General features: G+C 64.6%; 1 protein-coding gene across 3 annotated transcripts; it reads left to right on the top strand.

Moving 5' to 3' along the window:
* DBN1 (drebrin 1) lies at positions 1–27375 on the top strand. 3 transcript variants are annotated; one of them, XM_045028042.1, is made up of 14 exons: positions 1–131; positions 10192–10247; positions 10502–10614; positions 12005–12079; positions 13237–13383; positions 13694–13771; positions 14444–14595; positions 19863–19926; positions 20255–20317; positions 21233–21347; positions 25079–25213; positions 25305–25873; positions 26244–26343; positions 26453–27375. In XM_045028042.1, exons 1-14 carry the CDS (start codon positions 46–48, stop codon positions 26521–26523), a joined length of 1824 nt encoding a protein of 607 aa, XP_044883977.1. In that variant the 5' UTR covers positions 1–45; the 3' UTR covers positions 26524–27375. The 3 variants fall into 3 exon arrangements, with proteins under 3 accessions (XP_044883977.1, XP_044883978.1, XP_044883979.1); XM_045028044.1 differs by lacking the exon at positions 1–131 and adding an exon at positions 2876–2991; XM_045028043.1 differs by lacking the exon at positions 25079–25213 and having other exon boundaries at positions 21–131.
* The last annotated feature ends 300 nt before the right edge of the window (positions 27376–27675 follow it).

Below are 27675 nucleotides of genomic sequence, written 5' to 3' on the forward strand. Positions count from 1 at the left end.
GGCAGGCAGGCGGCCGGGTCCTTCGAGCGGCTCCCTGCGCCCGGCATGGCGGGCGTGAGCTTCGGGGCGCACCGGCTGGCGCTGCTGGCCGCCTACCAGGAGGTGATCGGCGAGGGGAGCCCCACGGACTGGTGAGCGCGGCGCGGCGCGGCGCGGGGGGACCGGGCCCGGGCCCGGGGGGGACCCGCACCCCCGAGCAGCGGCCACGAGCCGCCCAAAATGGTGCGTGGGCGGCGGGGCCGGGGGCGCCCGGGGACCGGCCGCCGGGGTCCGCCCGCTGCGGGACGCGCCCCCCCCCCCGGGGCACAGGGGGCCCGGACCCGGGCGAGCCCTGCCCAGGCTGCTCCAGCTGCCGGAGCCCGCTCCTGCCCCCCGGCCGCGGTCCGTCTCCGCGGAGTCTGCAGCCCCCGGCCCCCAGCGCCGCCCCCGGCCCGGCCCGGCCCCGTCCCGGCGGTTCGGGGCTGCCGGGCCTTCGGGGTGCAAGTGCCTGTAGCGACAAGCGGCACAAAGGAGGGTGGGGCTGGGGGAGGGACGGGGCTGGGGGATGCGGGGGGCGGTCGGGTTGCCAGCCGTGCCCACCCTCCCGTCGGCCCCGCCACTCGCTCCCAGCCCTGCCGCTGGCTCCAGCAGGCCCATCGCCTCCTGTCGGGGGGCCCTGACCCGCCAGGCCCCTGCTGGGGACGGGCAGCCCTGGAGCCCCATTTCCTTTCTCTGCGAGGCAGCGCCTGCCCTGCCTATGCTGGAGGGACCCCCCCAAATCGCCTCCTGCTGGAGTGGCTGGTTCCGGTGCCAGAGACACGCCCCAGGCCCCGAACCAGAGCCCCCGAGGCTGCACCCTGCGCTGGGGACACGGGGAGCGCTGGTCCCTGCTGGCTGGCATGGAGGGGCTGCGATCTCCGCCAGCGGGTCACCAGACCTGCCCAGCACCTTGGGGTGTGGGGCGGGCGGCTCTGCCTAATGGGCCCCAGTAGGTGAACTTGCTGCTGGGAGCTGCCCCCCTGGAGCGAAGGCTCTGGGGAGCTTGGGCGGCTGTTTGGCCCCTTCGCGGTTCCTGTTGCCGTTGGCCTTGGCTCGCCGTTCCCGGGGCTGGCGCTTGCTCCCGGTTCGCCAGGCTGGGGAACGGCCTCGCTGGGTGCTCCAGGGCAGCCCAGTCTTTGTCTTTGAGCAAAGAGGCCCCGTGGCTCCGGTCCTGCCCCTCAGGCTCTCCCTGGTTTCCTAACGTGTCCCATGGCCAGGGCGGCTCCTAAGCCTGCCTGCCGTGCTTGGGGCGGCCAAATGCCTAGAGCCGCCCCTGCCCAGCGCTGTGGGTTCTTTCCCGTCGTCCTTCCCCGGCAGCCTGTGAGGTGCCAGGCTGGTGCCTCCTGCCCCCTTGCACAGCTCAGGATGTTCCCGTGGGAGCAGGGTCTCAGGGTGCCAAGTCTCTTGGTTTTGACACCCCCCTTCTGGGGTGAAACAGCGACGCAGCCCCTTGGCCGGACACGCCGGCGTGGGGCTTTGTCCAGGGCATGGAGGGCAGCGAATGGCTAGCGGCCATGCAGGGCCGTGGCTGCATCCGGAGGCTCCCTGGGCTCTCGGGCCTGGAGCTGTTCTCTGCCCCCACTCGCTGGTCCCAGCCAGCCAGGCCTGGGAAAAGGATCTGCACTGTCTGGCCCCTGAAGCCACACCCATCTCCCTGCCCCCTCCCCTCAGCTGGGTCTGCCCCCTCCCCCCAGTAAATGGCCCCCAGTCAGTCTGCCTTTGCTTGCACACGAGTGAGGCTCTGCTCCCTGGCCTGGCCGCTCGGCCCCTCCCGCCCACTGGCCCTGCTGAGCCCTCTGTCCCTCTTGCGCGCCCGGCTCTGCTGTCAGCCAGCCCTGGGGCCTGCTCCCTGCCTTGCGGCTGGGCACCCAGGAGGCCCTGCCAGCGAGTCTGTGCTTCACCCTCTGCTGCTCTGCGCCGCTCCCTGCCTCTCTCGCCCTCTGCCAGCGAGCTGGGGTGCTGCCCTGCCCTGCCCTGGTCAGCCGCCCCCCTGCCACACAGGACCGGGGGCTTGGAGGGGCAGCAGCCCCCTCCCCAGCCATGTTACTGCAGAGCAATAACGGGGGGGGCTGGGGCCAGGGCCAGGGCCAGGGAGCAGGCGCAGAGGCTTGCGGGGAGATGGCCAGTGATGCAGCAAGTGGGGGGTGAGGGGAGCTGGCGGCTGGGGGCCAGCGTGGGCCCCAGCGAGTGCTGACCTGCTTTGTGAAGCGAGGCTGGAGTGCCAGGTCTGGGCGGGGGCTGGGGGCGCCGAGGAGGGGGCGAAGTGGGGAAGCTCCGTGGGGTGTGCAGGGCAGGGAGGAGGGGCTTGAGGTGCCAGGCTAAAGGCAGGGCTAGCGCTGGGGATGGGGTGGAGCCCTGGGGCTCTGGCGGCGGCTCTGAGCGTGTGGTGGGTGGGGGGCTGCATGGAGGCCCAGGCGAAGGGAGACTTGGTTCCTGGCCCGGGGGCTGCTGCATGGAAAGGTGGCTGGAGCCAAGGCCCCGGGCGAGGGGAGCAGCGACCTAGGGGCCGGGCGTCCGCCAGCCCTTGGAGATGGCCAGAGTCGCGGGCTGGGCTCGGGGCAGCTCTGGCATGGAGCAGGTGGCTTGTTGCTGGCGAGACGTGATCCAGGCCCCGGGAGCAGGAGGCTCCTAGGCCGAAGGGCCTGGCGTGTCCTGGCTGGCTGTGGGGCCGCTGGGGCCGCTGTGGGGTGAGGCCCAGCCTGCAGCCAATCAGATTGCAGGCTGCAGATTGATCCAGTGCCATTTGATTGGCCCAGCGGCCATTGATGTCACATGGGGCTGCTGAGCAATTGCCCAGGTGGGGGGAGCCCCCTGCCCGAGACAGGCTGGATGAGGCCGGAGGGGGCATGTGCCAGGCAGCAGGATAAGACCCTTGGTGCTGGACAGGGGGCAGCACCGAGTGCCCACCCTGGCAGGCCAGGTCCCGCCCTGCTCAGTCCCTGCTCCAGCCTGAGGTCAGCCCTGCCGGCCCAGGTGTGTGTGTGGGGGGGCAGTCGTGTTGCTGCTGGCCCCTGGGGTGTGGCGGGCACGCCGCACCTGGCTAATCCTGCAGACGGGGCCATTGGCTTCTCCCCCAGCAGCCAGCGGGACCCCGTCTCCCAGAGGTCACGGCCAGGACCCCGTCCAGCAGGGCCCTTCTGGCCTGTCTGGCTGAGCCTCGTCACCGCTCATCACAGCGGGGTGTCCCCCAGGGGGGCAGCAAATCTCTGCTCAGACCGACTAGGGGCCAGGAGACACTGGCAGTGTTGGGTTGGCTTCTGACAGACTCTGCTGTGCTCTCTGCCTGGGACCCCCCCTTCCAGGCCGCCACCTCCTGTGGCTCAGGCTGAGCTGAGCAGCCCCCACGTGGGCCCGTCTGGCCCCGGGGGGGCAGGGGGGACTGCACCATGGGAAGGAGCAGGGGCAGGGCAGGGAGAGCTCCCGAGAGCTGGGGTGCCAGGGCCCAGTCTGCCCACTGGAGACGGTCCCCTGGGAAACACTCTGTGCATGCAGCACGGGCCGGCCGGGGGCTGAACAATGGGCTCCTTATGCAGCCGGTCCCCCAGCCAGCCATGCTGTGTGCTGCATAACAACAGCCCCGGCAGCAGTGTGCTCTGGTCACCTCCTCCCCACCGACCCGGACGAGCCCCGTTGGGCCCAAGGCTTTCAGAGACTCCATTGCCCAGCCGCCTGGGGAGCACAGGCCAGAGACCTGCCCCACATGCTTCCTGCAGCGGAGCTTGCAGAAACCTCTCCCATGGCTGGGGTGAGTGCAGCCCGCCTGGGGGCCAGGGGGCCGCTTCAGCTGCGGCTGCCCGGGCTGGTGAGGGAGCAGGACTCGCTCGCTGGGGTTCAGGCCTTGCTCCCTCCTTTGGGCTCTCTGCCCCCTCCCTCTAGGTCACTGCTGGGCATGTGGTGCTTCTGGGCTGACAGCCCTGGGAACCTGGCAGCTTCTTGGGAGGGGCAGCGGCCCCAACCACTGGGCCTGATTGTTCCTTTATAAAGATCTAACCAAGGAGCCGGGTCCTCTTCTGGGGAAGCTGGGTGCATGGGGAGGAGGCTGGGGATGGGGTGAGGTGGTGCGGGGAGGGGGTGGCTGCTCCACAATCCTCTGGGAGAGAGACTGTGCATGAGTCGTTCTCAGGGCATCATGCTCTGTGCTCAGGGTTCAGCTCGGATAGCAGGGGCTGCGGGTCAGGAGTGAGGGGCATCGTCAGAGCTGTGCGGGGAGCCCAGGGCTGGGGTAGCAGGGGCTGGGGGTCGGGAGTGAGGGGCATCGGCAGGGCCGGGGGGAGCCCTGGGCTGGGGTAGCAGGGGCTGCAGGTTGGGAGTGAGAGGCATCGGCAGGGCCGGGGGGAGCCCAGGGCTGGGCTAGCAGGGGCTGCGAGTCAGGAGTGAGGGGCATTGGCAGATCTGTGGGGTGGAGCCCAGGGCTGGGGTAGCAGGGGCTGCAGGTTGGGAGTGAGGGGCACTGGCAGGGCCGGGGGAGCCCAGGGCTGGGGTAGCAGGGGCTGTAGGTCAGGAGTGAGGGGCATCGCAGGGCCGGGGGGAGCCCAGGGCTGGGGTAGCAGGGGCTGCGGGTCGGGAGTGAGGGGCATCGGCAGAGCAGGGAGGACGGGGCTGGAGTGGGGCCATGGAGGGAACTAGCATTGCTAAGCGTGGCCTTGTTGCCCAGACGGGGCTCCCATCCCAGGGCTGCTCAGCACAGGGAAGGGGATGTTTAGTCTGGGGCTTCCCCTCCCCTGAGCGGGGTCAGAGCGGCCCCTCCCCCTCCCTGCCTGGTGGAGGTGGCTGGGCCCATTACTCCATAGGAAAGGAATTCGGTGCTGTTTTCCCTGCAGTGAGTCGCTGGGGCTGCATTGGAAACACATGTGCGCCGGCTGGGGCTGCTTGGGCTGGGGCTGCTTGGGCCGGGCCGGGGCCGGGGGCCAGGGCTTCTCCCCCTCCAGGCCGTGGGGCACGGGGGTCGGAACAGGGCTGCCCCAGGCCCCATCCATGCTCTGCGCAGGCGTGTCTGAAGCATGTCCCGGGCCCGTGGTTTCCGCTTCCCCCCCGGCTGGCTGCTGGGCCCTGGGCCCGGGCTGTGGAATGTGCTGCCTCGTCCCATGGGGTGTGAGGGCCGGCGGGGCAGGGTGCAGTGCTGCTCCCAGGGCACGGGGGGGCGCTGGCTCAGTGGCTGGGGTGCAAGAGGCACCCGAGGGGCTGACAAAGGGACACTCGAGGGGGGGTCTCATGAGGAGGATCCCCCTCCCCTGGGGACTCCAGGTCCTTTCCCCATGGGTTGGCCCAGGGACTCTGTCCCTGCTTCCTCCCCGTGGGATCCCAACATCCTGCACCCCCCTGGCCTGGCTGTGCAGTGACTGGCCAGCTTGTCTGCTGCTGTGCCCGGAGCTCTGGGCAAGGCAGTGGCAGCAGGGATCCCCGCCAGGGTTCCCTCGTCCATGTGCAGAATGGCCCATGTTACGTGGGACCCATCACCTTCATATTGGTGCGTATAACAGGATTCATGTGGTGGGGGTGGGGCTGAAGGGTTCAGGGTGCGGGAGGGGCTCAGGGCTGGGGCAGGGGATTGGGGTGCAGGGGGGTGAGGGCTCTGGGGTGGGGCTGGGGATGAGGGGGTTGGGGTGCGGGAGGGGCTCAGGGCTGGGCAGGGGATTGGGGTGCAGGGGGGTGAGGGCTCTGGGGTGGGGCTGGGGATGAGGGGGTTGGGGTGGGGAGGGGTTTGGGGGGTGGGAGGAGTCTCAGGGCTGGGCAGGGGATTGGGGTGCAGGGGGGTGAGGGCTCTGGGGTGAGGCCAGGGATGAGGGGCTCGGGGTGCAGGCTGCCCCAGGGCTGCAGCAGGGAGAGATGGGGTCGAGGGAGGGGCTCCTCTCCCCGGCTGGCTGCGGCAAGTCCAGGACAGGTCCACGCCGGGTCCATCTCTCCCTGCTGCAGCCCTGAGCCCCCGTGCGGGGCTGCATGGGCAGGTGCGCGGCTGCGCAGCTTCGAGGGAACGCAGGGCGGAAGATGGTGCCCATGGGGCGGAGGCCTGGCTGGGCCAGGGGGCTGGAGGGGTCTTAAAGCCCATGTGGGTGCATGGGGCACCGGTGGCCTGTGGGACTTTCTGCGGCAGGAGCCGGGAGGCAGAGCGGCCAGGTGCTCGCAGCCTGTGGGAGGGCAGCGGGGCAGGCGCCTTCTGGGCTTTGTGCTCTGCCCACAGCTACCATTGCGCTGCGTGTCTCTTCCTCCTTGGCCTGCTTCCTGTCACCCCGTCCCATCAGCCCTGGGCTTGGGGAGCCCCCGCCAGGCAGCAGAGGTGCCCGTGCGGCTCGCTCACACCAGCACTGCGCCGCTGGCCTGGGGCCAGGCACACGGGGAACCAAGCTGCTAAAATTAGCTGCCCGTCGTGTGAGCTAAGGGGAGGTCAGGCTGGCTTGCGATTGCACTGGGCTGGGCCAGGCCAGACTCCCGGGCGCGCTCCCCCTGGGCCAGGCCCGGGGCAGGAAGCAGGGCTCCCGGTGGCTTTGGTGCTATGCCATTGGGCAAAGGGGGCTCGGGCGACCTGGGCACTGACCCGGCCATGCTAGGGTTGGGGGGAAGGAAATTACCCAGTATCCCTCAGCCCCGCCCAGGCTCCCTGCCCCACGGTGACCCCCATGTTCTCCCCACGGCACTGCTCCCGCTCCGCTGGTGTCCCCCCGCCTGCCCTTCCCCCGTGGGCAGTGCCACTCACGCTGGCTGAATCCAGGCGGTGCCAGCCCAGCCCTTGAGTCTCCTCTGGCTCCAGCCTGCCCTGAGCAGGTGGGGGAGGCCTCGGATGCCAGGGCTGGGCATGCAGCAGGGAGGAACTTTTCTGCTGCGGTGGGGGGCAGGGCGTCGCATGGCACCAGACACTGGGCGGGGGCAGTGCCCTGGTGTGGGACAGGCAGGACACTGGGGCAGTGCCTGATGCAGGGGGAGGGGGCTGTGCATGGGGGGCCAGTGCCCAGTGTGTGGGGGGGCTGTGCCTGGGGGGCAGCGCCTGGTGTGGGGTGGGAGGGGGCTGTGCCTGTGCATGAGGGGGCAGTGCCCGGTGAGGGGGCCAGGGCCCAGTGTGGGGGGAGGGGACTGTGCCTGTGCATAGGGGGGAGGGGCAGCGCCCAGTGGGGGCGGCAGTGCTCGGGGAGGGGGAAGGGGGCTGTGCAGGGTGGGGCTGGGCCCACTCTTTGTCTGGTTATGTTGGAGCCGGGGGCTGGATCAGGGATTTGGTTGCGGCCCGTGGCGCTCGTCAGGGTGCAGGAACCCCGTGGGCTCCCCACTGCCAGGCAGGCGAGTGCCCCGGTGCCCTGGTGCGGTGGGCTGGGATTTGAAGGGTCCCCGCACATCCCCTCATCCCTGCAGCTGCGCTGGAGCAGAGTCCAGGACCATCCGGATCGAGGGGTGGGGGTGGGGACAGCCTGGGCGTGTCCTGAGCTGCCAATCTGGGAGATTTGGATTTGGGGATTAACGTTGATCTCCCTTATGCCATTATCTGTGGCTCCCGGAACCGCCAGCTCTGCTCCGGTTCAGCAGCTGGGGGGCGGGCTGCCTGGGCGGTGTCGGACCCCAGTGGTGCAGCTGCTCCTGTCCCCCCCCCCCAGCGCTTGGCATGCCCGGGTCCTGTGGGAATGGGGGAGCAGTCTGCGCCCATGGCTGGGTTAGGGCTCTGCCCGGTGAAGGGAGGCTGGGAACGCCCGCAAGAGCCACAAGGATGGACGGCGGGGGGGTCGTGTCCCTGGGCTCGGGGCTTAGTGGTTACTAGGCTTGGCAAGAGCATCCTGCTTGAGGGGTAGGGCAGGGGTGGGCAAACTTTTTGGCCCCAGGGCCTCATCTGGGTGGGGAAATTGCCTACAGGGCCAGGGCAGGGGGTCGGGGTGCAGAAGGGCCAGGGCAGGGGGTTGGGGTGCAGCGGGGCCAGGGCAGGGGGTTGGGGTGCAGCGGGGCCAGGGCAGGGGGTTGGGGTGCGGGCTCCGGCCTGGCGCCGCTGACCTCGAGCGGCTCCGGCCTGGCGCCGCTGACCTCGAGCGGCTCCGGGCTGGCAGTGGCGCAGTGGGGCTAAGGCAGGATCTCTGCCTGGCCTGGCCCCGCGCCGCTCCCGGGAGTGGCCAGCGTGTGCAGCAGTGGCTCCTGGGGGTGGTGTGGGGCAGGTGGTTCTGCCATGTGCTGCCCTCACCTGTGGGTACCACTCCCGAAGCTCCCATTGGCCACGGTTCCCCATTCCCAGCCAATGGGAGCTGTGGGGGGGGGGGTGGCTGCAGGCGAGGGCAGCGCCCGGAGCCCTCTGCTCCCCCCTTAGGGGCCAGGCAGGGAGCCTGCCGTACCCCCCTGTGCACGGGGCTGGCGATCCCGCGGGCTGGATCGAAAGCCCTGATGGGCTGGATCTGGCCCGCGGGCTCCCCTGAGCTAGGGGCTCCTGCTGGCATGGCCCTCACTGGGCCGCGGGCGGGGCCCTCAGTGCTGATGGTCGGGGACCCGCAGAGCTGAGAGCCTGAGGCTGCAGCCTCCAGGGGCACAGGTACGAGGGATGAACGGGGCTTGTTAGCTCTGCCTTGGGGGATGCCCAGGGAGGGGTGGGGCCTGGGCTTGTGATTCCCCCTCCCCTGCTCTGGGCTTGCGGGGGCTAACGTGACCGCCCCTCCCAGGATGAGGCCAGGGGGCCCTTCCCCTCCCCCCCACCCCCATACCAGGATCCCGGAAGCTCAGGCCGATGAGGAGCTGGAGGAGGGGATCCCAGCTCCGCAGATGGGGAATATGGTGATTCAGCCAAGGCCCCTGGCTTCACAGAGTGTCCCTCAGCCGCCTGGGGGAATGGGGGGGCCAGGCTGCAGTGGGGAGCAGGATAGGTCCGCGGGGGCAAAGTACAGCAGCTAATGCCCCCGCTCGGACGCCTCCCCCGCGTCCCCCACTAATCAGCTCCTCAGCTTGCGAGCACCATCCCAGCTGGAGAGCTGGGTGGTTGCCATGGAGATAGAGGATGCTGGTTGCCTAGATAAGCTGAAATTTCCCTGTCTTCGCCCACCAGGCCTGGACCGACTCTGCCGCTGCCCACCCCCACCTTTGAGGAGGGGCCGCCGCTGGGGGGTGCAGGGGATGCAGAGGAGGGCAGAGACTGCGGGGGGTGGGGGGAGGGGGCCTTGCCCAGCACAGCCCGGAGCGGGGCCGGTATCCAAGAAACCGTCTCCATGGAGCCCCCATCGCCCCCTGAAGGCTCATTGATTTGCTGCTACTGCTTTAATTCCCTCCCGCTCCCTGCCAGGGGCTCACGCAGCCCGGGAACGTGAGCAGCTCTCGCTGCGTCCTGCGGGGGGCGCTGCTGCCCTAGTCCCAGCGGGCCCCGTGGGTAAATAGTCGCTGACTGGCCCCAGACGGGTGAATCCTGGTCCCATGCCCCCGGCTCATAGGTGTCCGGCCACCACACTGCTGGGATGGGGGAGGTGGAAAGGACCTGCTCAGCGGCTAGGTGCGTTCGCCTGGGGGCCAGGACCCAGCCCTGTCGGCCACCGGCTGCTCAGCCAGGGCCCGAAGCCCAGGGGTGGGGGTTCCTCACCCCCCACTCCCTGCTCACAGACCCCCATGGGGCTGCCACTTGGATCCCGCTCCTCGTCTTGCTGGGCGCGGCCACGTGGAGGCTTCTCCCCAGGCCTCTGGTGCCTCCCATCCCCTGCTGGCACTGGGACAGGTGCCCAGGTAGCTGGGGCAGGCTGAGGGCGCTGCCGGGGGGGCTGGTGAAAGGCTTGTGCCAGCGGCAGAGACTTGCTGGGAGCTGGGCTCTGCTGGGGTCCCTGCACCCCACTCTACGGGTGCCCGCAGGCTCAGCGTGAGGCCACGCGGCTGGGTGGAGGAAGGGGTCATGCAGCGTGGCCTGGAGTGCCCAGTGCCAGGGGGCACAGCTCCCCGCCTTCATCCCGGTTCTCCCGTGGGAATCTCCTCCCCAGGGCTGAGGTCTCCACAGCTGTTGGGAAACAGGGTGTGCCAGCTTCTGGCCCATGCCTGGCACCCCCCAGCCTCGTCTTTCCCCTTTGCTGTGGGGTTCCCTCCTCTGGGGGGGCTGGCAGGTGCGCTATGTATGGTAGGGGGTGCAGGCCCCCCAGTGAGCAGGCTCTAGCGGGTGCTGCGCCCCCCCCCCCCCGGTGTCCGGTGCAGGCGCAGGGGGTGTGGCTGGAGACTCCCTGGCCCTCACGTGCTCTCCTCCCACAGGGCTCTGTACACCTATGAGGATGAGTCTGACGACCTGAAGCTGGCTGCGTCGGGAGGTAAGGGGACCCCAGCCCCCCAACCGTGTGCTGCTGTCCTTGCCACCCAGCCAACGCCCACGGGGGTTCCCTCCCTCCCTCTCTCCTGCCAATGGGGGGCTGCAGTTCTGGGGGTCTGAGGGAGCCTAAACACCCCTCCCCACAAAAAACGTGACCCCTAGGGGGTGGGGTGGACAGACTGTCCCTGGTTCCTCCCTGCCCCACCCCCTGCCTGGGACAGACAGACTGACTGTGCTTCCTCCCTGCCCTGCCAGGAGGTGGCTTGCAGGAGCTCGCTGGCCACTTTGAGAACCAGAAGGTGATGTACGGCTTCTGCAGTGTCAAAGAGCCCCAGGCAGCACTGCCCAAATACGTCCTGGTCAACTGGGTGAGTAGGGCCCGCGGGGGAGGGGGACTGGCGCAGGCCTGTCGGGGGACACCTCCTTTGAGCCGTTGGCACGTTCGGGATGATGAAGCTCAGGGTCCGGTGTGGGTTGCACCTCGTCTGAGTCAGTGCGGTGGGGGGCTGGTCGTGCTGTTCTGCGGCGGTTGGTGCCTGTTCCTATACGCTGTCTGATAGCTCACTATAGGTGGTGGGAGATCCTTGCCCGGTTGAGGCCTGTTCCTGGCCTAATGCTAGTCAACGTGAGCAGTGAGCTGGAAGAAAATATCACGTCATTGCTCGTAAAGTTTGCAAATGACGCACCAGTTCTGGGAGGGACTGAGGCTGGGGACTGGTCAGTTCTGGGGCCAGCTGGGCTCGTTAGTCAAGCGTGTCTGAACACAGTGCAAAACAGGGTGGCACATCTGGCACCCGAGGGGGGGCCGCGTGGCTGGCTGGGGGCAGCAGCTGAGAAAGCAGCGACTCAGAACAGGACTTGGAGTCGTGACGGGATCCAGCTGAGCCAGGGCTTCAAACAGGATATTGGCCATGCGCAGAAGGTTCAGCGATCCAGGGCCTGGCAAACCTGCCTGGCGAGCTGGGTCCATTGGCTGAACAGGGGAGGCTCCAGGTGCCCTGACCCTGGGCTCTGGATACCGACGTGGGGAGGAGATTCCCAAGAGCAGGGGCCTTCAGTGCTGCCAGCCAAGGCAGAACGAGAGCCGGTGCCTGGAGATGGGACAGGACACAAGCCAGACGGACCCGAAGGCACCGATGGGGAACTGACCACTGCAGTTCATTGGGAATTTCCTTGCTGCAGGCCGGGCGGATTCTGCCTCGCTTGGAGTCTGTAAATCCAGGCTGGGCCGCTCTGTCCGGCCTGCCAGAGCTCAGAGGAACAGTCCTGTGTGGCCTGAACATCTAGGAATATCCCCCCAGGACCCCCAATCTCCAGAGTCCCGGGGCTTTTCCAGGGATCCCTCCTGGGCTCAGCACCCGTCATGCTCTTGTGCTGCCACCTAGTGGACCTCTGCATCCCTGCACTGGACCCAGCTGGGCTTGGGTGGAGGGGGGTCTCCAGACTCCAGGAGTGTAGCCTGGGTGGGCGCGCAGGGGTGTGGTGCCACCACGGTGGTGCGGAGCGTCACTCGAGCACCTGGGGTGCAGGGCAGAGCTCTGTGCCCGCCCGTCAGAAAGTGACGCTCCAACAGCTCTGAGCTGCCCCGTGCACGTGCCCAGGCTGGCGGGTGACGCCCTCTCTGGGGCGCCAGGGCTGGGAACGGGGTGTCGGGGGAGACACTGAGCAAACACTCTGTCATTGCCTGGCCCCCCGAATTTCCACTCCTCGCTGGTGCCCTCTGCACCCCGTCTCACTCTGCTCTCCGTGCCCCGGCAGGTGGGGGAGGACGTGGCCGATGCCCGCAAGTGCGCCTGTGCCAGCCACGTGGCCAAGATCGCAGAGTTCTTCCAGGTCAGTGGGGCAGGGGGGGCAGTGACAGGCCCAGAGAGTCTGAGGTGTTAACCTGACCCTGCCGCTGCCCAAGATTCAACCGGGTTAAGCAAGGGCTGGGTTTGGTATCCAGAGCCCTGGGGCTGCTGAGTGCCAGGCACACGCCCTGCCGAGCCCCTCCCCCGTGTACCCCCCCACCAACCGCCCCCTGGGGATCCTTTGCTGAAGAGACAGAAGAAGAAAAGTTTGAGCCTTTGAAATGTGATCATCAAGCCGGGCTTTCGTTCTGCAGGGTCCCTCGTTCCCTTCCTCTGGCTGCAGAGTCGGGAAAGGGGCAGACCCTTGTCCCACAGCAGGGGCGGCTCCAGGCCCCAGCACGCCAAGCGCGTGCCTGGGGCGGCTGCCTCGGGGGCCGCTCTGCCGGTCGCCGGGAGGGCGGCAGGCAGGGTGCCTTCGGCAGCATGCCTGCGGAGGGTCCACTGGTCCCGCGGCTTCGGGCAGGACAAGCGGACCCTCCACAGGCACGCCTGCGGGAGGTCCACCGGAGCCGCGGGACCGGCGAGCGGCAGAGCGCCCCCCGCGGCATGACGCCGTGCTTGGGGCGGCAAAATGTCTAGAGCCCCCCCTGTCCCAGAGCCCCGAGGCTGGGAACTGGCCTCTGTGCAGAGCCGAGGTGTGAGCTGGGCTGGCCTGGAGCTGCTGGTTACAGGCGGGTCCCTTTCCTGTGGGGCTGCACCAAGGCAAACGCACAGAGGGGAGAGAAAGGAGTGACACTGAAACTCGCAGCCTCCCTGGCCCAGCACGGTGAGGCCTGGCAAACGCGTACTGGCCACGGCTCGCAGCAGTGCTGCGGGAGACAGTCTGGGCCAGCAGAATTTCTAGTTCCCAGCCAGGAACCTTACACACGAGGCTTTTGGGTTCGTACTGATTCCCTCTGTCTTTCCCCCTCGCCGCCAGTTGTGCTGGGACCCCGCACCCTCCGCTGGCCAGCTGACAGCTAAGCTCCTTCAGAGCCCCACGCGGGGGCAGGTGCGGACCAGCCCAGGGGAGCTGAGCCCTGAGGCGCCCAGGAGTGGGGCTGGCACCATGCTGGGGGTTGGGCTGAGGCGGTGCCACTCTCGGCTCAGATCCCCCCCCGCCGGCCAGCCCAGCTCTCCCATGCTGCTCTCCTGGTGCAGGGTGTGGATGTGATCGTTAACGCCAGCAGCGTGGAGGACGTGGACCCGGGGGCCATCGGGCAGCGTCTCTCCAACGGCCTGGCTCGCATCTCCAGCCCCGTGCTGCACCGCCTGCGGCTGCGAGAGGACGAGAACGCCGAGCCCGTGGTAAGGCCCCGCCTCCAGCCGGTCCCCCACCTGCGTCCCTCTCCCCAGCAGGTTAGAGAACCTGCCCCGTCAGCCATCCTCAGCCGCCTGGCCCAGACCCACTGCTCAGGGGCTGGGGAGACCCTGGGCCCTTATCTGGCACCTGTAGAGCCCTGTGGCCCCACGCTGCCTGGCTCCAGCATGGGGGGGCTGATCCCAGGGCACCGCCAGGCTCTGCCGCCCCTCCCCCTGCTGTTGCCATGGCACCACTGTGTGCCCCCCCGCTGGTGCTGGGGCAGTGCTGCACCCCGCTGACCCCCATCTGTTCCAGGGCACGACCTATCAGAAGACCGATGCGGCTGTGGAGATGAAACGGCTCAACCGGGAGCAGTTCTGGGAACAGGCCAAGGTAGGGCCAGTGAGGGGCCAGCCGATGAGCCTGCCATGGGGCAGAGGCAGCAGTCCTGGGGCACCCCCACCCCTAGGGTACTCCCACCCTCAGGCCTGGCGCAGCCCACAGGTCTCTGCAAAGCCTGAGCTGCCCTCAGCCCAGATGCTGCCTTCTGTCCTCTGCCCCGCTCACCACCTGTGGCTGGGATGTGTGGCCCATGCCCAGGGCTGCCTTTGTCCTGGGCCACCCTTGAGAGCTCCCCTAAACCAAGTGGTGTCTGGGGTAGCCAGGCCACACCTGAGTGGTGCTGCGACCCCATGCACCAGGGCGCGGTGCTCGGAGCGGGGAGCCGGGCCCAGCCCGGGGAACAGGAGCTGCTGCTGCGGGTGAATGCTCTCCGGCAGCCCTGCAGTGCCAGTTGGTTTGGAACGGGGAGGGATTAGGGGTTCACTGTCAGGTTTTGCCCCAAGTCCCTCAAAAAACCTCTCTGCAACTCTGTCCAGCCCTGGCTGCTGAGCAGGAGATTGAGCATGGCCCCTCGTGTGTCCTGCGGGGCCCAGGGCAGGCAGGGGCCCCAGTGGGCTGTGGTGGGTGGATGGGGTCCCCATTGGGCAGGTAGGCAGGGGTCCCATTGGTCTGCGGTGGGCGGGCGGGTGGGGGCCCTGCAGGGCTGACGGGCTGCCCCCGCAGAAGGAGGAGGAGCTGCGGAAGGAGGAGGAGCGGCAGAAGGTGCTGGAGGAGCGGCTGCGCTTTGAGCAGGAGCGCATGGAGCAGGAGCGCATGGAGCAGGAGGAGCGGGAGAGGCGTTATCGGGAGCGCGAGGAGCAGATTGAGGAGCACAGGCAAGGGCTGGGCTCGACGTGGTGTGGGAGGACTTGTGCCCCCCGTGTGTGGGCGGGGGATGAGGGCCTGTGTTCTTTGGGGGTCAGGGTCTTTGTGGGGCATGCAGGGGGGCACGGCGTGGGGGGAGCATGGGGAGCATGGCGTGGAGAGATGGGTCTGGGGGCTGCGTGAGGCAGGACGCTGCATGCTTGCTGATGCATTGGGGGCGGATCTGGGGGCTGTGTGGATGGGGGGCAGGGTGCCGCATGCTTGCTGGTGCGGTGTCGGAGGCGAGTCTAGGGGCTGCGTGGTGCCACCTGGAGCTGGGGCACCACTGAGCCCACCGGACCCACCAGTAAATCTGCTGATGGGTGCTCAACCCCCGGCCCCACCCCTATTGCACTCCTTCCCCCAAGGCCCACACTCCCGCCCCACCTCTTGCCGCCCGGCCCCCTTCCCTGAGTGCACCCTAACTCCGCTCCTCCCCCTCCATCCCAGCCTTCCTTTATGCCACGGAGCAGCTGTTCGCGGCGGGCAGGAGGTGCGGGGAGGGAGGGCGAGGTGCTGACCCATGGGGCCCGCAGGTGGGCAGGAGGCACCAGGGCGTGGGTGGGAGCTGATTGGGGGCTGCTGGGGGCTGCAGATTCACACAGATGCTGAGATCAGCTCTGCATGGGAAGGCTCAGCTAAGGACCTGCCCAATACTCAAGTGCACACCCCCCTCTAGAGGGCAAACCCAGAATTACACCATCTTGCGCTGCACAGCATAAGCTCCTGAAAGTCGCCCCCTCCCTCAATGTGGAGAGGAATATACACAGCTTTCTGCCCCAGTTATGATTTACACACACACACACACACACACACACTGGTCTTAGACAAAACAAAACAAGTTTATTAACCACAAAAGATAGATTTTAAGTAGGGCTGTCAATTAATTGCAGTTAACTCACGCGATTAACTCAAAAAAATTAATCACGATTAATCGCAGTTTTAATCGCATTGTTAAACAATAGATTACGAACTGAAATTTATTAAATATTTTTGGATATTTTTCTACATTTTCAAATATATTGGTTTCAATTACAACCCAGAATACAGTGTACACTGCTCACTTTATATTATTATTTTTTATTACAAATATTTGCACTGTAAAAATGATAAACAAAAGAAATAGCGTTTTTCAATTCACCTCCTACAAGTACTGTAGTGCAATCTCTTTATCATGAAAATGAAATTTACAAATGTAGATTTTTTTTTTTGGTTACATAACTGCACTCAAACAAAACAATGCAAAACTTTAGAGCCTACAAGTCCACTCAGTCCTACTTCTTGTTCAGCCAATCGCTCAGACAAGCAAATTTGTTTACATTTATGGGACATAAATTTGTCTGCTTCTGATTTACGGTGTCACCTGAAAGTGAGAACAGGCGTTCACATGGCACTTTTGTAGCTGGCGCTGCAAGATATTTATGTGCCAGATATGCTAAACATTCGTATGCCACTTCATGCTTCGGCCACCATTCCAGAGGGCATGCTTCCATGCTGATGATGCTCGTTTAAAAAAAAAAAAAAAGTTAATAAAATTTTGACTTAACTCGGTGGAGAATTGTATGTCTCCTGCACTATTTTACCTGCATTCTGCCATGTATTTCATGTTATAGCAGTCTTGGATGATGACTCAGCACGTGTTTGTTTTAAGAACACTTTCACTGCAGATTTGACAAAACAAAGAATGTACCAATGTGAGATTTCTAAAGATAGCTACAGCACTCGACCCGAGGTTTAAGAATCTGAAGTGCCTTCCAAAGTCTGAGAGGGATGAGGTGTGGAGCATGCGTCAACTTTCTGCTGGTGGCATCTGACTCAGATAATGAAAATGAACATGCAGCGGTCTGCACTGCTTTGGATTGTTATCAAGCAGAATCTGTCATCAGCATGGACCCATGTTTTCTCTAATGGTGGTTGAAGCATGAAGGGATATATGAATTTTTAGCGCATCTGGCAAATATCTTGCAACGTCGGCTACAACGTCATGCGAATGCCTGTTCTCACTTTCAGGTGACATTGTGAACAAGAAGCAGGCAGCATTATCTCCTGCAAATGTAAATAAACTTGTTTGAGTGATTGGCTGAACAAAAAATAGGACTGAGTGGACTTGTAGACTCTAAAGTTTTGCATTGTTTTTGTTTGAGTGCAGTTACTTTTTGTACATAATTTTACATTTGTACGTTCAACTTTCATGATAAAGAGATTGCACTACAGTACTTGTATGAGGTGAATTGAAAAATACTATTTTTTACAGTGCAAATATTTGTAATAAAAAATAAAGTGAGCACTGTACACTTTGTGTGTTGTATTCTGTGTTGTAATTGAAATTAGTATATTTGAAAATGTAGAAAACATCCAAAAATATTTAAATGGTATTCTATTACTGTTTAACAGTGCGATTAATTGAAATTAATCATGATTAATTTTTTTAATCACTTGACAGCCCTAATTTTAGGTGATTATAAGGGATAGCAAACAGATCAAAGCAGATTACCTAGCAAATAAACCAAAACGCAATCTAAGCTTAATATAGTAAAGAAAGTGGACATGTGTAGCAAATTCTCACCCTAAATGTTGTTTTAGGCAGATTGCAGAGATTCTTGAAGGTAAACTGCACTTGCCGGCAGTTATTCCTTTCATAAGCCAGACACCCCTAGCCTGGGCTCAGCCCTTCTTCCCTAGTCCAGTCTTTTTGTTCTCAGGTGTTTCCAGCAGTCCTCTTTCCTGGGCGGGGAGTCAGTGAAGAACAAACCCTGATGATGTCTCTCCCCTGCCTTAAATAGCTTTTGCATATGGCAGGAACCCTTTGTCTCCCAGTTTGATTCCCATGCCCGGTCAGTGGGAAAACACTAGTATTATAGAATCATAGGACTGGACTGGAAGGGACCTTGAGAGGTCATCTAGTCCAGTCCCCTGCACTCATGGCAGGACTAAGTATTATCTAGACCATCCCTGACAGGTGTTTGTCCAACCTGCTCTTAAAAACCTCCAATGATGGAGATTCCACAGCCTCATTGGGCAATTTATTCCAGAAGAACAATTTTTCTCCCTCATCCTTGTAACAACCTTGTATGCACTTGAAGACTGCTATCATGTCCCCTCTCAGTCTTCTCCTCTCCAGACTAAACAAACCCAATTTTTTCAATCTTCCCTCATAGCTCTTGTTCTCTAGACCTTTCATAATGTTTGTTGCTCTTCTCTGGACTCTCTCCAATTTGTCCATAGAATCATAGAATATCAGGGTCAGAAGGGACCTCAGGAGGTCATCCAATCCCACCCCCTGCTCAAAGCAGGACCAATCCCCTTCCTGAAATGTGGTGCACAGAACTGGACACATTTTGTATGTGTGCAACTGATTGTTCCTTCCTAAGTGGAGCATTTTGCATTTGTCCTTATTGAATTTCATCCTATTTACTTCAGACCATCTCTCCAGTTTGTCCAGATCATTTTTAATTAAATCCTGTCCTCCAAAGCCCTTGCAACCCCTCTCAGCTTGGTATCCTCCACAAACTTCATAAGTGGACTCTCTATGCCATTACCTAACTCACTGATGAAGATATTGAACAGAACCGGACCCAGAACTGATCCCCGCGGGACCCCACTTGTTATGCCCTTCCAGCTTGACTGTGAGCCACTGATAACTACTCTCTAGGAACAGTTTTCCAACCAGTTTTGCACCCACCTTACAGTAGCTCCGTAGGTTGTATTTCCCTAGTTTGTTTATGAGCCGGTCATGCGAGACAGTATCAAAAGCCTTACTAAAGTCAAGATGTACCACGTCTACCGCTTCCCCGGGTTCCCCCCATCCACAAGGCTTGTTCCCCTGTCACAGAAACCTATCATGGAGTCCAGTACCAGGTGACTTGGTCACATGTCTCTGTAGGGCCACTGCAGCCATGACTCTAAGGCTGTTTGCAGCATCCCCAGGAAGGCTTCCCAGGCAGGCTCCCAGATGGGAGATTAGCGTCTTCTAAGACCTATTGTTCTCCTTAATGGCCCTTCCCAGCTTGCCATCTAGACTGATTGCGTTCTGTCTAGTGGACATTCTCCAGGTGTAAACCCATTTCTAATAGATGCATAGACAATATTTCCAACTTCAGATACCAAAATGATACATGCATACAAGTAGGATAATCATATTCAGTAAATCATAACTAGAGGCCTACCAAATTCACGGCCATGAAAAACATGTCATGGACTGGTCTTTTGTGTGCTTTTACCCTATACTCTACCGATGTCATGGGGGAGACCGGCGTTTCTCAAATTGGGAGTCCTGACTCAAAAGGGAGTTGCTGGGGGGTCACAAGGTTATTTTAGGGGGGATCGTGGTATTGCCATTCTTTCTTCTGTGCTGCCTTCAGAGCTGGGTGGCTGGAGAGCAGTGGTAGTTGGCTGGGTGCCCAGCTCTGAAGGCAGCACCCTGCCAGCATCAGCATAGAAGTGAGGGTGCCAACACCAAACCCTGTCACCCTTAATTCTGTGCTGTTGCCTTCAGCGCTGGGTGCCTGGAGAGTGGCAGCTGCCGACTGAGAGCCCAGCTCCGCAGGCAGCAGCGCGGAAGTGAGGGTGGCAATACCGTACCATGACGTCCTTATTTCTGTGCTGCTGCTGGCGGGGCTCTGCCTTCAGAGCTGGGCTCCTGGCCAGCAGCCGCCGCTCTCCAGCTGCCCAGCTCTGAAGGCAGCGCTGCCGCCTGCAATAGTGCAGAAGTAAGGGTAGCAGTGTGGCCACCCTCCTTCCCCCCCTCCCCCCATAACCTTGCGACTCTCCTTCCTCTCTTCTCCCCACCCCCACTCCTGTTTGGGTCAGGACCCCTACAGTTACAACACCATGAAATTTCAAATTTAAATAGCTGAAATCATGAAATTTACTGTGTTTAAATCCTGTAACCATGAAATGTACCAAAATGGAGCGTGAATTTGATAGAGCCTGACTCGTATCCTTTCCAATGACACCTCACGTGCCTCCTGCACAAAATACATCAGAATTATGGCAGACTCGTGTTGTTGTCATCTGACTATGAAGAATATGGGGCAAAATGCCACCAGGGTGTTTGTGGGCACCCCGCCCTACCCTGCATGCGTGGGGGTGCGGTGTGAGGGGGCAGGGTGTGGTGTGGAGAGGTGGGTCTGGGGGCTGCGTGGGGCAGGGCGCCATGTGCTTGCTGGTGCATTGTTGGGGCGGGTCTGGGGGCTGCCCCCAGCAGCTGCTCAGGCCCCCTTGCTGGCTGTCGTGGCAGGCGGAAGCAGCAGACTCTGGAGGAGGAGGAGGCCAGGCAGCGTCTGCAGGAACAGTCCATCTTCGTAAGTGAGGTCCTGGGGTCCTCCCCCCGGGGGTGAAGGCCAGTGGCTCTCCAGCCTGCCCAGGGCCCACGTACCAGCTCCAGCCCAGTGGCACCGCCTGAGGCAGGGGCCAGTGCTTAGTTTGTGCCAGGCGGTTTGTTGCCCCAGTCCCCCTTTCGTTGCAGACCGTCTGCGGGCAGCCCCCCTGCCCTCCGGAGCCCCCCTGCCTCTCTGCTACCACAGCAGGGGGGCCTGGATTCCACGGTGCTTCTGGGAGGGGTCCCTGTGGGGTGGCTCTGCCCGGGGCTGGGGGGCTGCAGTCAGGGGCTGACTCTGCCTCTCTCCCCAGGGCGAGCAGCAGCACGAGGAGGAGAATGGCCAGGAGCTCAAGAAGTCGGAGTCAGAAGTGGAGGTGAGTGTTTGGCCTGGGGCCGGGCAGTCAGGCCATGGAAGGGCAGTTGTGGGTTTAGGGATGTGTTGGGAGGCCAGGCCATGGCAGGGTGGGATTTGGTCTGAGGCAGGCCATGGTGGGGAGGGGGTGGGGGTGGATGGCAGGGCAGGGGGTGGCCAGGGGGGCCTGGCTACAGATGGGTGGGGTGAGCAGAGCCGGGCACAGTGCAGTGGGGTGTGGATGGTGGGGCTCAGGCTGCGGGGGGTGGGGCATGGTTGGCAGGGCCAGGCGGGATTGGAGTGGTGGGGTGGAGTCGGGGGGGGGCAGGCTCGGGTGGGTTGAGGTTGTGGGGGCAGGGCATGTTGGCAGGCTTGTGGGGGACTGGGGCGAGGTGTGAGGGGCGGGCTCACGGGGCGGACAGGGGAAGGCTGGGGAGTGGGAGCAGGCTCACGGGGGGCGGGCTCCAGGCAGGACAGGAGCGGGTTGGGGGGTGGGAACAGGCTCGCACGGGGCTGGGGTGGGCTGTGGGGGCGGGCTTGCGGGGGGGCAGTCTCCAGGCAGGACAGGAGCGGGTTGGGGGGTGGGGGCGGGTTCGCAGGCGGGGGGTGGGTTGCGGGGTGGGGGCAGGCTCCAGGCAGGTCAGGGGTGGGGGCAGGCTCGCAGGTGGGGTGTGGGGGGGCGGGCTCCAGGCAGGACAGGGGTAGGTTGGGGGGTGGGGGCGGGTTCGCGGGCGGGGGGTGGGTTGCGGGGTGGGGGCAGGCTCCAGGCAGGACAGGGGTGGGGGCAGGCTCGCAGGTGGGGGGTGGGGGCAGGCTCCAGGCAGGACAGGAGCGGGTTGGGGGGTGGGGGCAGGCTCACGGGGGGGCAGGCTCCAGACAGGACAGGGGCAGGTTGGGGGGCGGCAGGACACTCACGGCTCCGTCTCTGCCTTGGCAGGAAGCTGCCGCCATCATCGCACGGCGCCCCGACAACCCCCGCGAGTTCTTCAAGCAGCAGGAGCGAGTGGCCTCGGGCAGCTCCGAAGCCACGTCCCCGTTCAGCCAGAGGACAGGTGAGGGGCCGGGGCGGCAGGCGCGGGCAGTCGTGGTGGGGCTGGGCTGTGGGCAGGGAAGGGCAGCAGGCAGGTGTTGGGGTGCGGCCTGGCTTTGAGCACTGGGGGAGGGGGTGCAGGGGGTGCATTGGGGGGTGGGACCTGGCTGTGGGTGTTGGGGGAGGTGGGGAGGGTGGGGGGACGTTGGGGGTGGGACCTGGCTCTGGGTGTTGGGGGAGGTGAGGGGGTGTTGGGAGCTGGCTGTGGGTGTTGGGGGGGGCAGGGTGTGCATTGTGGGGTGGGGCCTGTCTGTGGGCATTGGGGGAGGGAGGGCGTTGGGGGTGGGGGCTGGCTGTGGGTGTTGGGGGAGGTGGGGAGGGTGGGGGGATGTTGGGGGTGGGACCTGGCTGTGGGTGTTGAGGGGGGTGGGGGGGTGGGGGCTGGCTGCGGGTGTTGGGGGGCGTTGGGGGGGGCTGGCTGTGGGTGTTGCGAGGGAGGGGTGTGTGTTGGGGGATGGCTGTGGGTGTTGTGGGGAGCAGGGTGTGCATTCGGGGGTGGGACCTGGCTGTGGGTGTTGGCGGAGGTGAGGGGGTGTTGGGGAGGTGGGGGCTGGCTGTGGGTGTTGGGGGGGCGGGGTGTGCATTGAGGGTGGAGGCGGGGTGTGGGTGTTGGGGGGGAGGGGTTTGCATTGGGGTGGGGGCTGGCTGCGGGTGATGGGGGAGGTGGGGGGGTGTTGGGGCCTGTCTGTGGGCATTGGGGGAGGGGGGAGTGTTGGGGAGGTGGGGGCTGGCTGTGGGTGTTGGGGGGGCGGGGTGTGCATTGGGGTGGAGGCGGGGTGTGGGTGAGGGGGGTGTTGGGGGCTGGTGTGCATTGGGGTGGGGGGCGGCTGCGGGTGTTGGAGGGGAGGGGGGTGTTGTGCATTGGGGTGGGGGGTGGCTGCGGGCGTTGGAGGGGGCGTTGGAGGGTGGGGGTGGCTGCGGGTGATGGGGGAGGTGGGGGGGTGTTGGGGCCTGTCTGTGGGCATTGGGGGAGGGGGGAGTGTTGGGGAGGTGGGGGCGGGGTGTGGGTGTTGGGGGGGCGGGGTGTGCATTGGGGTGGGGGGTGGCTGTGGGTGAGGGGGGTGTTGGGGGCTGGTGTGCATTGGGTGGGGGGCGGCTGCGGGTGTTGGAGGTGAGGGAGGTGTTGGGGGCTGGTGTGCATTGGGGTGGGGGGCGGCTGCGGGCGTTGGAGGGTGGGGGTGGCTGCGGGTGATGGGGGAGGTGGGGGGTGTTGGGGCCTGGCTGTGGGTGTTGGGCCAGTCCATGCCAGCCGTGCCCCCCCCGCCCCCCCGGTGTCGATGCAGTGTGGGTGCTGGGCTAGGAGTAAGGTCCCCAGGTGTCCGGTTTTTGCCTGGGAAGTCCAGTCGAAAAGGGAGCTTGGCAGTGTCCGTTTGGATGTCCTGACTGGACGCTAAAGGTCTGGTTCCTGCGGGCGGGGGGCGCCCAGGGCAGCCCCTGTGAGGAGCACGGTTTGCAGGGGGAGCGGGCGAGGGGCTCCCTGGGAGGGACGTGTCGCCAGCTGCTCCTGGCCAGGCTCTCGGGCGGCTCCGGGACGGGGAGGGAAGGGGGCTGCCGGGCAGGAGGGCCGTGCCTGGCTCCAGTGCGGCTGCAGCGCTCTTGTGACCTGCACTCCCTGGCGGCCTGCTGGAGCTGGGCTTTGCGAGTCCTGTGGGGGGGCTGCTCACGCTGGAGTTGAGGGAGGAGAGCGGGATCCCAAGGGGAGAGCTGGAGCAGGGGCGGGGCCTGGGGAAGAGGTGGAGCAATGGGGGTGGGGCCTGGAGCAATGGGGGTGGGGCCTGGAGGAAGAGGCGGGGCCTGGGAAGAGGCGGAGTGGGGTCTGGAGAAAGGGGTGGGGCCTGGAGGAAGAGGCGGGGCCTGGGAGGAGGCGGAGTGGGCGTGGCCTGGGGAAGAGGTGGAGCAGGGGCGGGGCCTGGGGAAAGAGGCGGAGTGGGCGGGGCCTGGGGAAGAGGCGGAGTGGGCGGGGCCTGGGGAAGGGTGGGGCGGGGGGTCCGGTTGTCAGACAGCAGACTGTTGGCCACCCACGCTAGGTGGGGAATGGGGGGTGGGCAGCGCTGCCCTGGGCGAGGTCTGAGCAGATGGGGAAGGATGTGGGGCATCCAGGTTGCCCGGGGTGGTCTGCGCTTGGGATGTGACTCCTGGCGGGGGTCGTTCTGACCTGCTGATGGGCTCCGGGGCTGGAGATGCGCCTGCTCCTGGGGGTTTCCTCAGGGCAGGACAAGGGGACACAGCTGCCCGGCTGGGCTGGTCACTGCCCCCTTCTGCCTGGAGCTCCCGGGGACGTGGGGCTGGTGCCCTGTGTGCTGGCAGCTGGGCGCAGCGTCCTGTCCCGTTCCTGCCATGCAGGTTGTGCTACTGACCACAGGGAGCCAGGGCTGATGGAGTCAAGAGAGAAGTGCAGGTGTCCGTCCCTCACTCCCCCCTTTCCTGCTGCCCCCCGTCCCCTTGACCTGAGCCCCCTGGGCGGCCCCACCCACACTGCTCCCCGTTCACGGTGGCACTGGAGGGGGGCTGGGCGCTCGAGCTGGGAGATTGACCGTTCTCTTTGCTTTCTCTGTCTCCGTGCGTCTGTCTGTCTGTCTTTCTCTCAGCAGGTCGTCTGCACTGTCCTTTCATAAAGACACCTGACAGTGGGCCGCCTTCCTCCTCCTCCTCCTCCTCCTCCCCCCCGCGGACCCCCTTCCCTTATGTCACCTGCCACCGCACACCAAACCTCTCCTCCTTCTTCCCATGTAGGTAGCAGTGCCCAGGCGAGTGCCCAGGCCCTGCCCTGCTGGGGGCAGAGCACATTGGGGAGGCCCCATCCTGCCCCCCCCAACTCCCCTGCACGTAGTCACTGCGGAAGGAGGTGGCAGCTGCAGGGCAGTAGAGGTTTGGCCAGGGAGATGGGAGGAGAAAGCAGCTGTGGGGACCAAACGGGAGAGCCAGGAATCTCCTTTTTCACAGACACCAGCTGGGGCGTGCCGGGGGGTCAGGGTGCTGGGGCAGGCTGGGGTCCGGAGTGTGCGAGGAGACTGGGGCATGCTGGGGAGGCTGGCCGCGGGCGGGGGTGTGCTGGGATGTGCCGAGGGGCTGGCTTCAGTAGAATAAATATGTAAAATGTCTCCCTGAGTGGCAAAGTGGCGCCTGGGTCAGGTGGGCGCAGGATTGCCCCTGTCCCATCAGGGGGCCTGCTCCCGCTGCAGTGCTGCCCCCATGGCCTGGCGTGTGCTAGACGCAGGGCCCAGTTCCCGTGGGGTTTCTAGCTCCGGTGAGGTTGTGATGTAGGCCAGGGGCCTGAATTCCTGCCTGGCTGGGTGGGGCGGGGTGGCTGTGGGGAGAGCCTTGGGGCGCAGGGGAGCAACCCCGTTCGTGTCTGTGAACCCCAAGGGCTGGCCCTGGGGCCCCCAGCTGCCTGGCTGGAGTGTCCTGCTGTCAGGCTGGAGCTCGACCACCCAGGGGCCTGTGCTCCGGCAGGCGTGAGGCCTTCTCCCTGCTGCATGCCCCAGTGGGCGGATGGAGGAGCCGCCCCTAGGGACTCTTGGCTGGAAAAAGAAACTCCAGGATGGGCTGACGGTGGGAGGGGCTATGCGTGCAAACGAGGTAATGCATATTAATTTGCACACGAGGGGCCTGCTTATTTGCACACGTGCCAATGCACTGGCTGGCGAGGGGTCGGCCTGGGGCCCCTTCAGCTTCCGTCTCGCTCGTTCGCAGGCAGCCAGTCGGACGCTCACAGAAAGGCCTCAGCCGTGGGCTGCAGCCCCTGTGACTCCAGCCCGGCCTCCACACCCATCGGGGAGCAGATCGAGAGGGCCCTGGACGAAGTGACGCAGCAGGCCCCATGGAAAGGTGGGGTGCAGGGGAGCCCAGGATGCCCCTCCCCGGAGGGCAGGCGGGAGCTGGGGCTGGCCTCTGATGCGCTCTCTCCCCCTCCATGCAGACTCGCCTGGGCCCAGCAGCGAGGCGCCGGCGCCGCCGATGGCAGACGAGCCGCCCGGGGGCCCTGAGTGGCCAGCGGTGCAGGGGGGCGAGCTGGGCCCCACCGAGGACCTGGTGTTCCTGGAGCCCAGAGAGCCGCTGCTGTTCCCCGTGGCCATGGTGCCCGCAGAGGGCGAGTCCTCAGGCCACACGCAGCCCCCCAGCCCCAGCCCCGAGAGCCTTATCGACCTGTGGCAGAATGACAGCACCACCCCGCCCGCTGCCTGGGAGCTGGCCACCCCTGCGCCGCCGGGGCCCCCCGCGCCCCTCCTGGTGGAGGTGGATGTGCCCCTAGCCGCCCCCGCTGCCCCTGACGACAACCTGCTGAACTTCGACGAGCTGCCCGAGCCACCAGCCACCTTCTGTGACGCGGAGCAGGACGAGGAGCCGGCCAGCCTCATTGCGATGGAGGGGCCGCACCAGATGACGCTCAGCTACCAGCATGCCCTGCAGGAGGCCGCCAGCGGGCAGCAGGCCCCCGAGCCCCAGCTGCTGACCAACGGGGAGATGGCCCAGAAGGAAGGGGTGCAGGTGAGCTGGGTGCCAGGTTCCTGCTGCACCTAGTGCCCCTTCCCCCAACCTGGCCAGGCAAGAGGCTCCCTGTGGGGCCTGCCCCGTACTCACTGCGGCCCTGGCTCTGCCCTCCTGGCCCTGTGGATCCCTTGGTGGGTGGGATCCGGCTCCTGGGCCTTCCCGGGTACAGAGCCCGGCTTGAGCCTGCAGCAGTGGCAGGGGGAGGGGTGTCCTGGAGCTGCACGCAGGGCCCTGCTCAGCTCCCGGTGCTGGCAAGCCCTGGGCCATGGCCAAAGCGCCAGCTGGAACCAGTGTCCCTGCTGGCTGCTCGCTCTGCTCTCTGCTCCTCCGTGGCTGCTGCTGATGGCGGCTCCGCTCTTCTTTCCAGGCCAGCGAGGGCTACTTCAGCCAGTCGCAGGACGAAGAGTTCGGCCAGGTGGAGACGTCTGCCAAAACTCCTCCTGCCGTGTTCTACGCCAAGCCCCCCGGTGAGTGGGGCAGCCCTGGGCATGGGGGGGGCAGCCCAGCACCCTGCTTTGCTCCCCCTCGAGGGGGGCACTGGGCTGCCTGGCACTAACACGTCCGACTCTCCCACAGAGATCGACATCACCTGCTGGGACGCCGACCCGGTGCCTGAGGACGAGGAGAGCTTTGGGGGCAGCGTCTAAGGCTGGGCCCTGTGCGCGTCAGAGCCCCGGGACCGCCACCGTGAGATCCCAGCAGTGCAAGACGGCCGCAGCAAGGGGCCCAGCCCCATCCCTCTCCGTCTGCGTGTGCCCTGGGCCCGGTTGGACGGGCCAGCCCCGTGGCACCCCTGCCCCCCGCAGGGCAACTTTTACAGCTCTCCTCTCTCTCTCTCTCTCTCTCTCTCTTTTTTAAAAGTTGTCTCACTAGGAGCCATGTGGGTCCGCCCGCCCCCCTTCTCCCGTAGCTCCCTGCTCCACCCTGCTGCTCCTGCCTCTTTGCGTTGAGCTTGTATATTTCTTCGCACCCCTCAGCTCCCCCTACCCTGGTGCCCTGAGGGAGGCTGGGCAGCTGGTGCTCTGTGCATGGGGCAGGGGCCTCATTCGCCTCTCCCCTGCCGGCTCTGCCCAGAGCCCTGAGAACTTTGCACGAATCAAAAATAAATATGGCAATAAAATGACCCTGTGTGGGTGCGGCTCTGGCTGGCTGCAGCCCCCTCACTTCAGCTGCACCCCAAGGTGCTTGTGCAGCAGAGCCCCGCCCCCAGAGGGGAAGGCGTTCCCCCTGCAGGAGTTAAGAACCCCCAGGGTGGGGGCTGGGAGAGAGCTAGTGCCAGGCTGCCTCTCCCTCCCTCACTGCCTGAGGCTGTCTCAGCTGCAAGGACCCTGCCAGTCGCAGGAGGACACCATGTGGCGACCCCCCCCTGACTGTGAGCCCCCTGCGCCCCCCCCTTGCTTGGCCCCCTTCTCAAGTACAGTAACTGGTTTTTTTGAAAGCACAAATTGTGTATTGGCAACGTGCTAATGTATGTTAATAAATAAATTGCCTCCACCCTGGCCTGGGCTGAGCCTGGCTGCTTTCCAGGGGGAGGGCAGTGAGCTGGGCTGGCGAGTGCATTGGGGTGGGGGGGGGGCAACCCGGCTCCAGCCCTGGCTGCAGGAGCTGGGGCCTGGGCACTGTACTGTGACAGAGCCAGCCCACGAGCACCAGGGGCGGCGCTCCAGCTTGGGGCGCAAAAAGCTGGAAGCCGGCCCGGAGTGGAGGTGAGCTGTGGGGGTGGGAGGCACGGGGAGGGCAGAGGAACCACTTCCCCCCCCCCGTCACCTCCCCCCCCACTGCCGCCTGCTCCCCCGAGT

This window comes from Mauremys mutica, chromosome 8 (assembly GCF_020497125.1).
Source record: "Mauremys mutica isolate MM-2020 ecotype Southern chromosome 8, ASM2049712v1, whole genome shotgun sequence".
Lineage (NCBI taxonomy): Eukaryota > Metazoa > Chordata > Testudines > Geoemydidae > Mauremys > Mauremys mutica.

Coding starts and splice junctions, on each gene's coding strand:
- DBN1 (XM_045028042.1), top strand. CDS start 46: ATGGCGGGCGTGAGCTTCGGGGCGCACCGGCTGGCGCTGCTGGCCGCC. Junction 13,384..13,693: donor ACGAGAACGCCGAGCCCGTG/GTAAGGCCCCGC, acceptor CATCTGTTCCAG/GGCACGACCTATCAGAAGAC. Junction 20,318..21,232: donor AGTCGGAGTCAGAAGTGGAG/GTGAGTGTTTGG, acceptor CTGCCTTGGCAG/GAAGCTGCCGCCATCATCGC.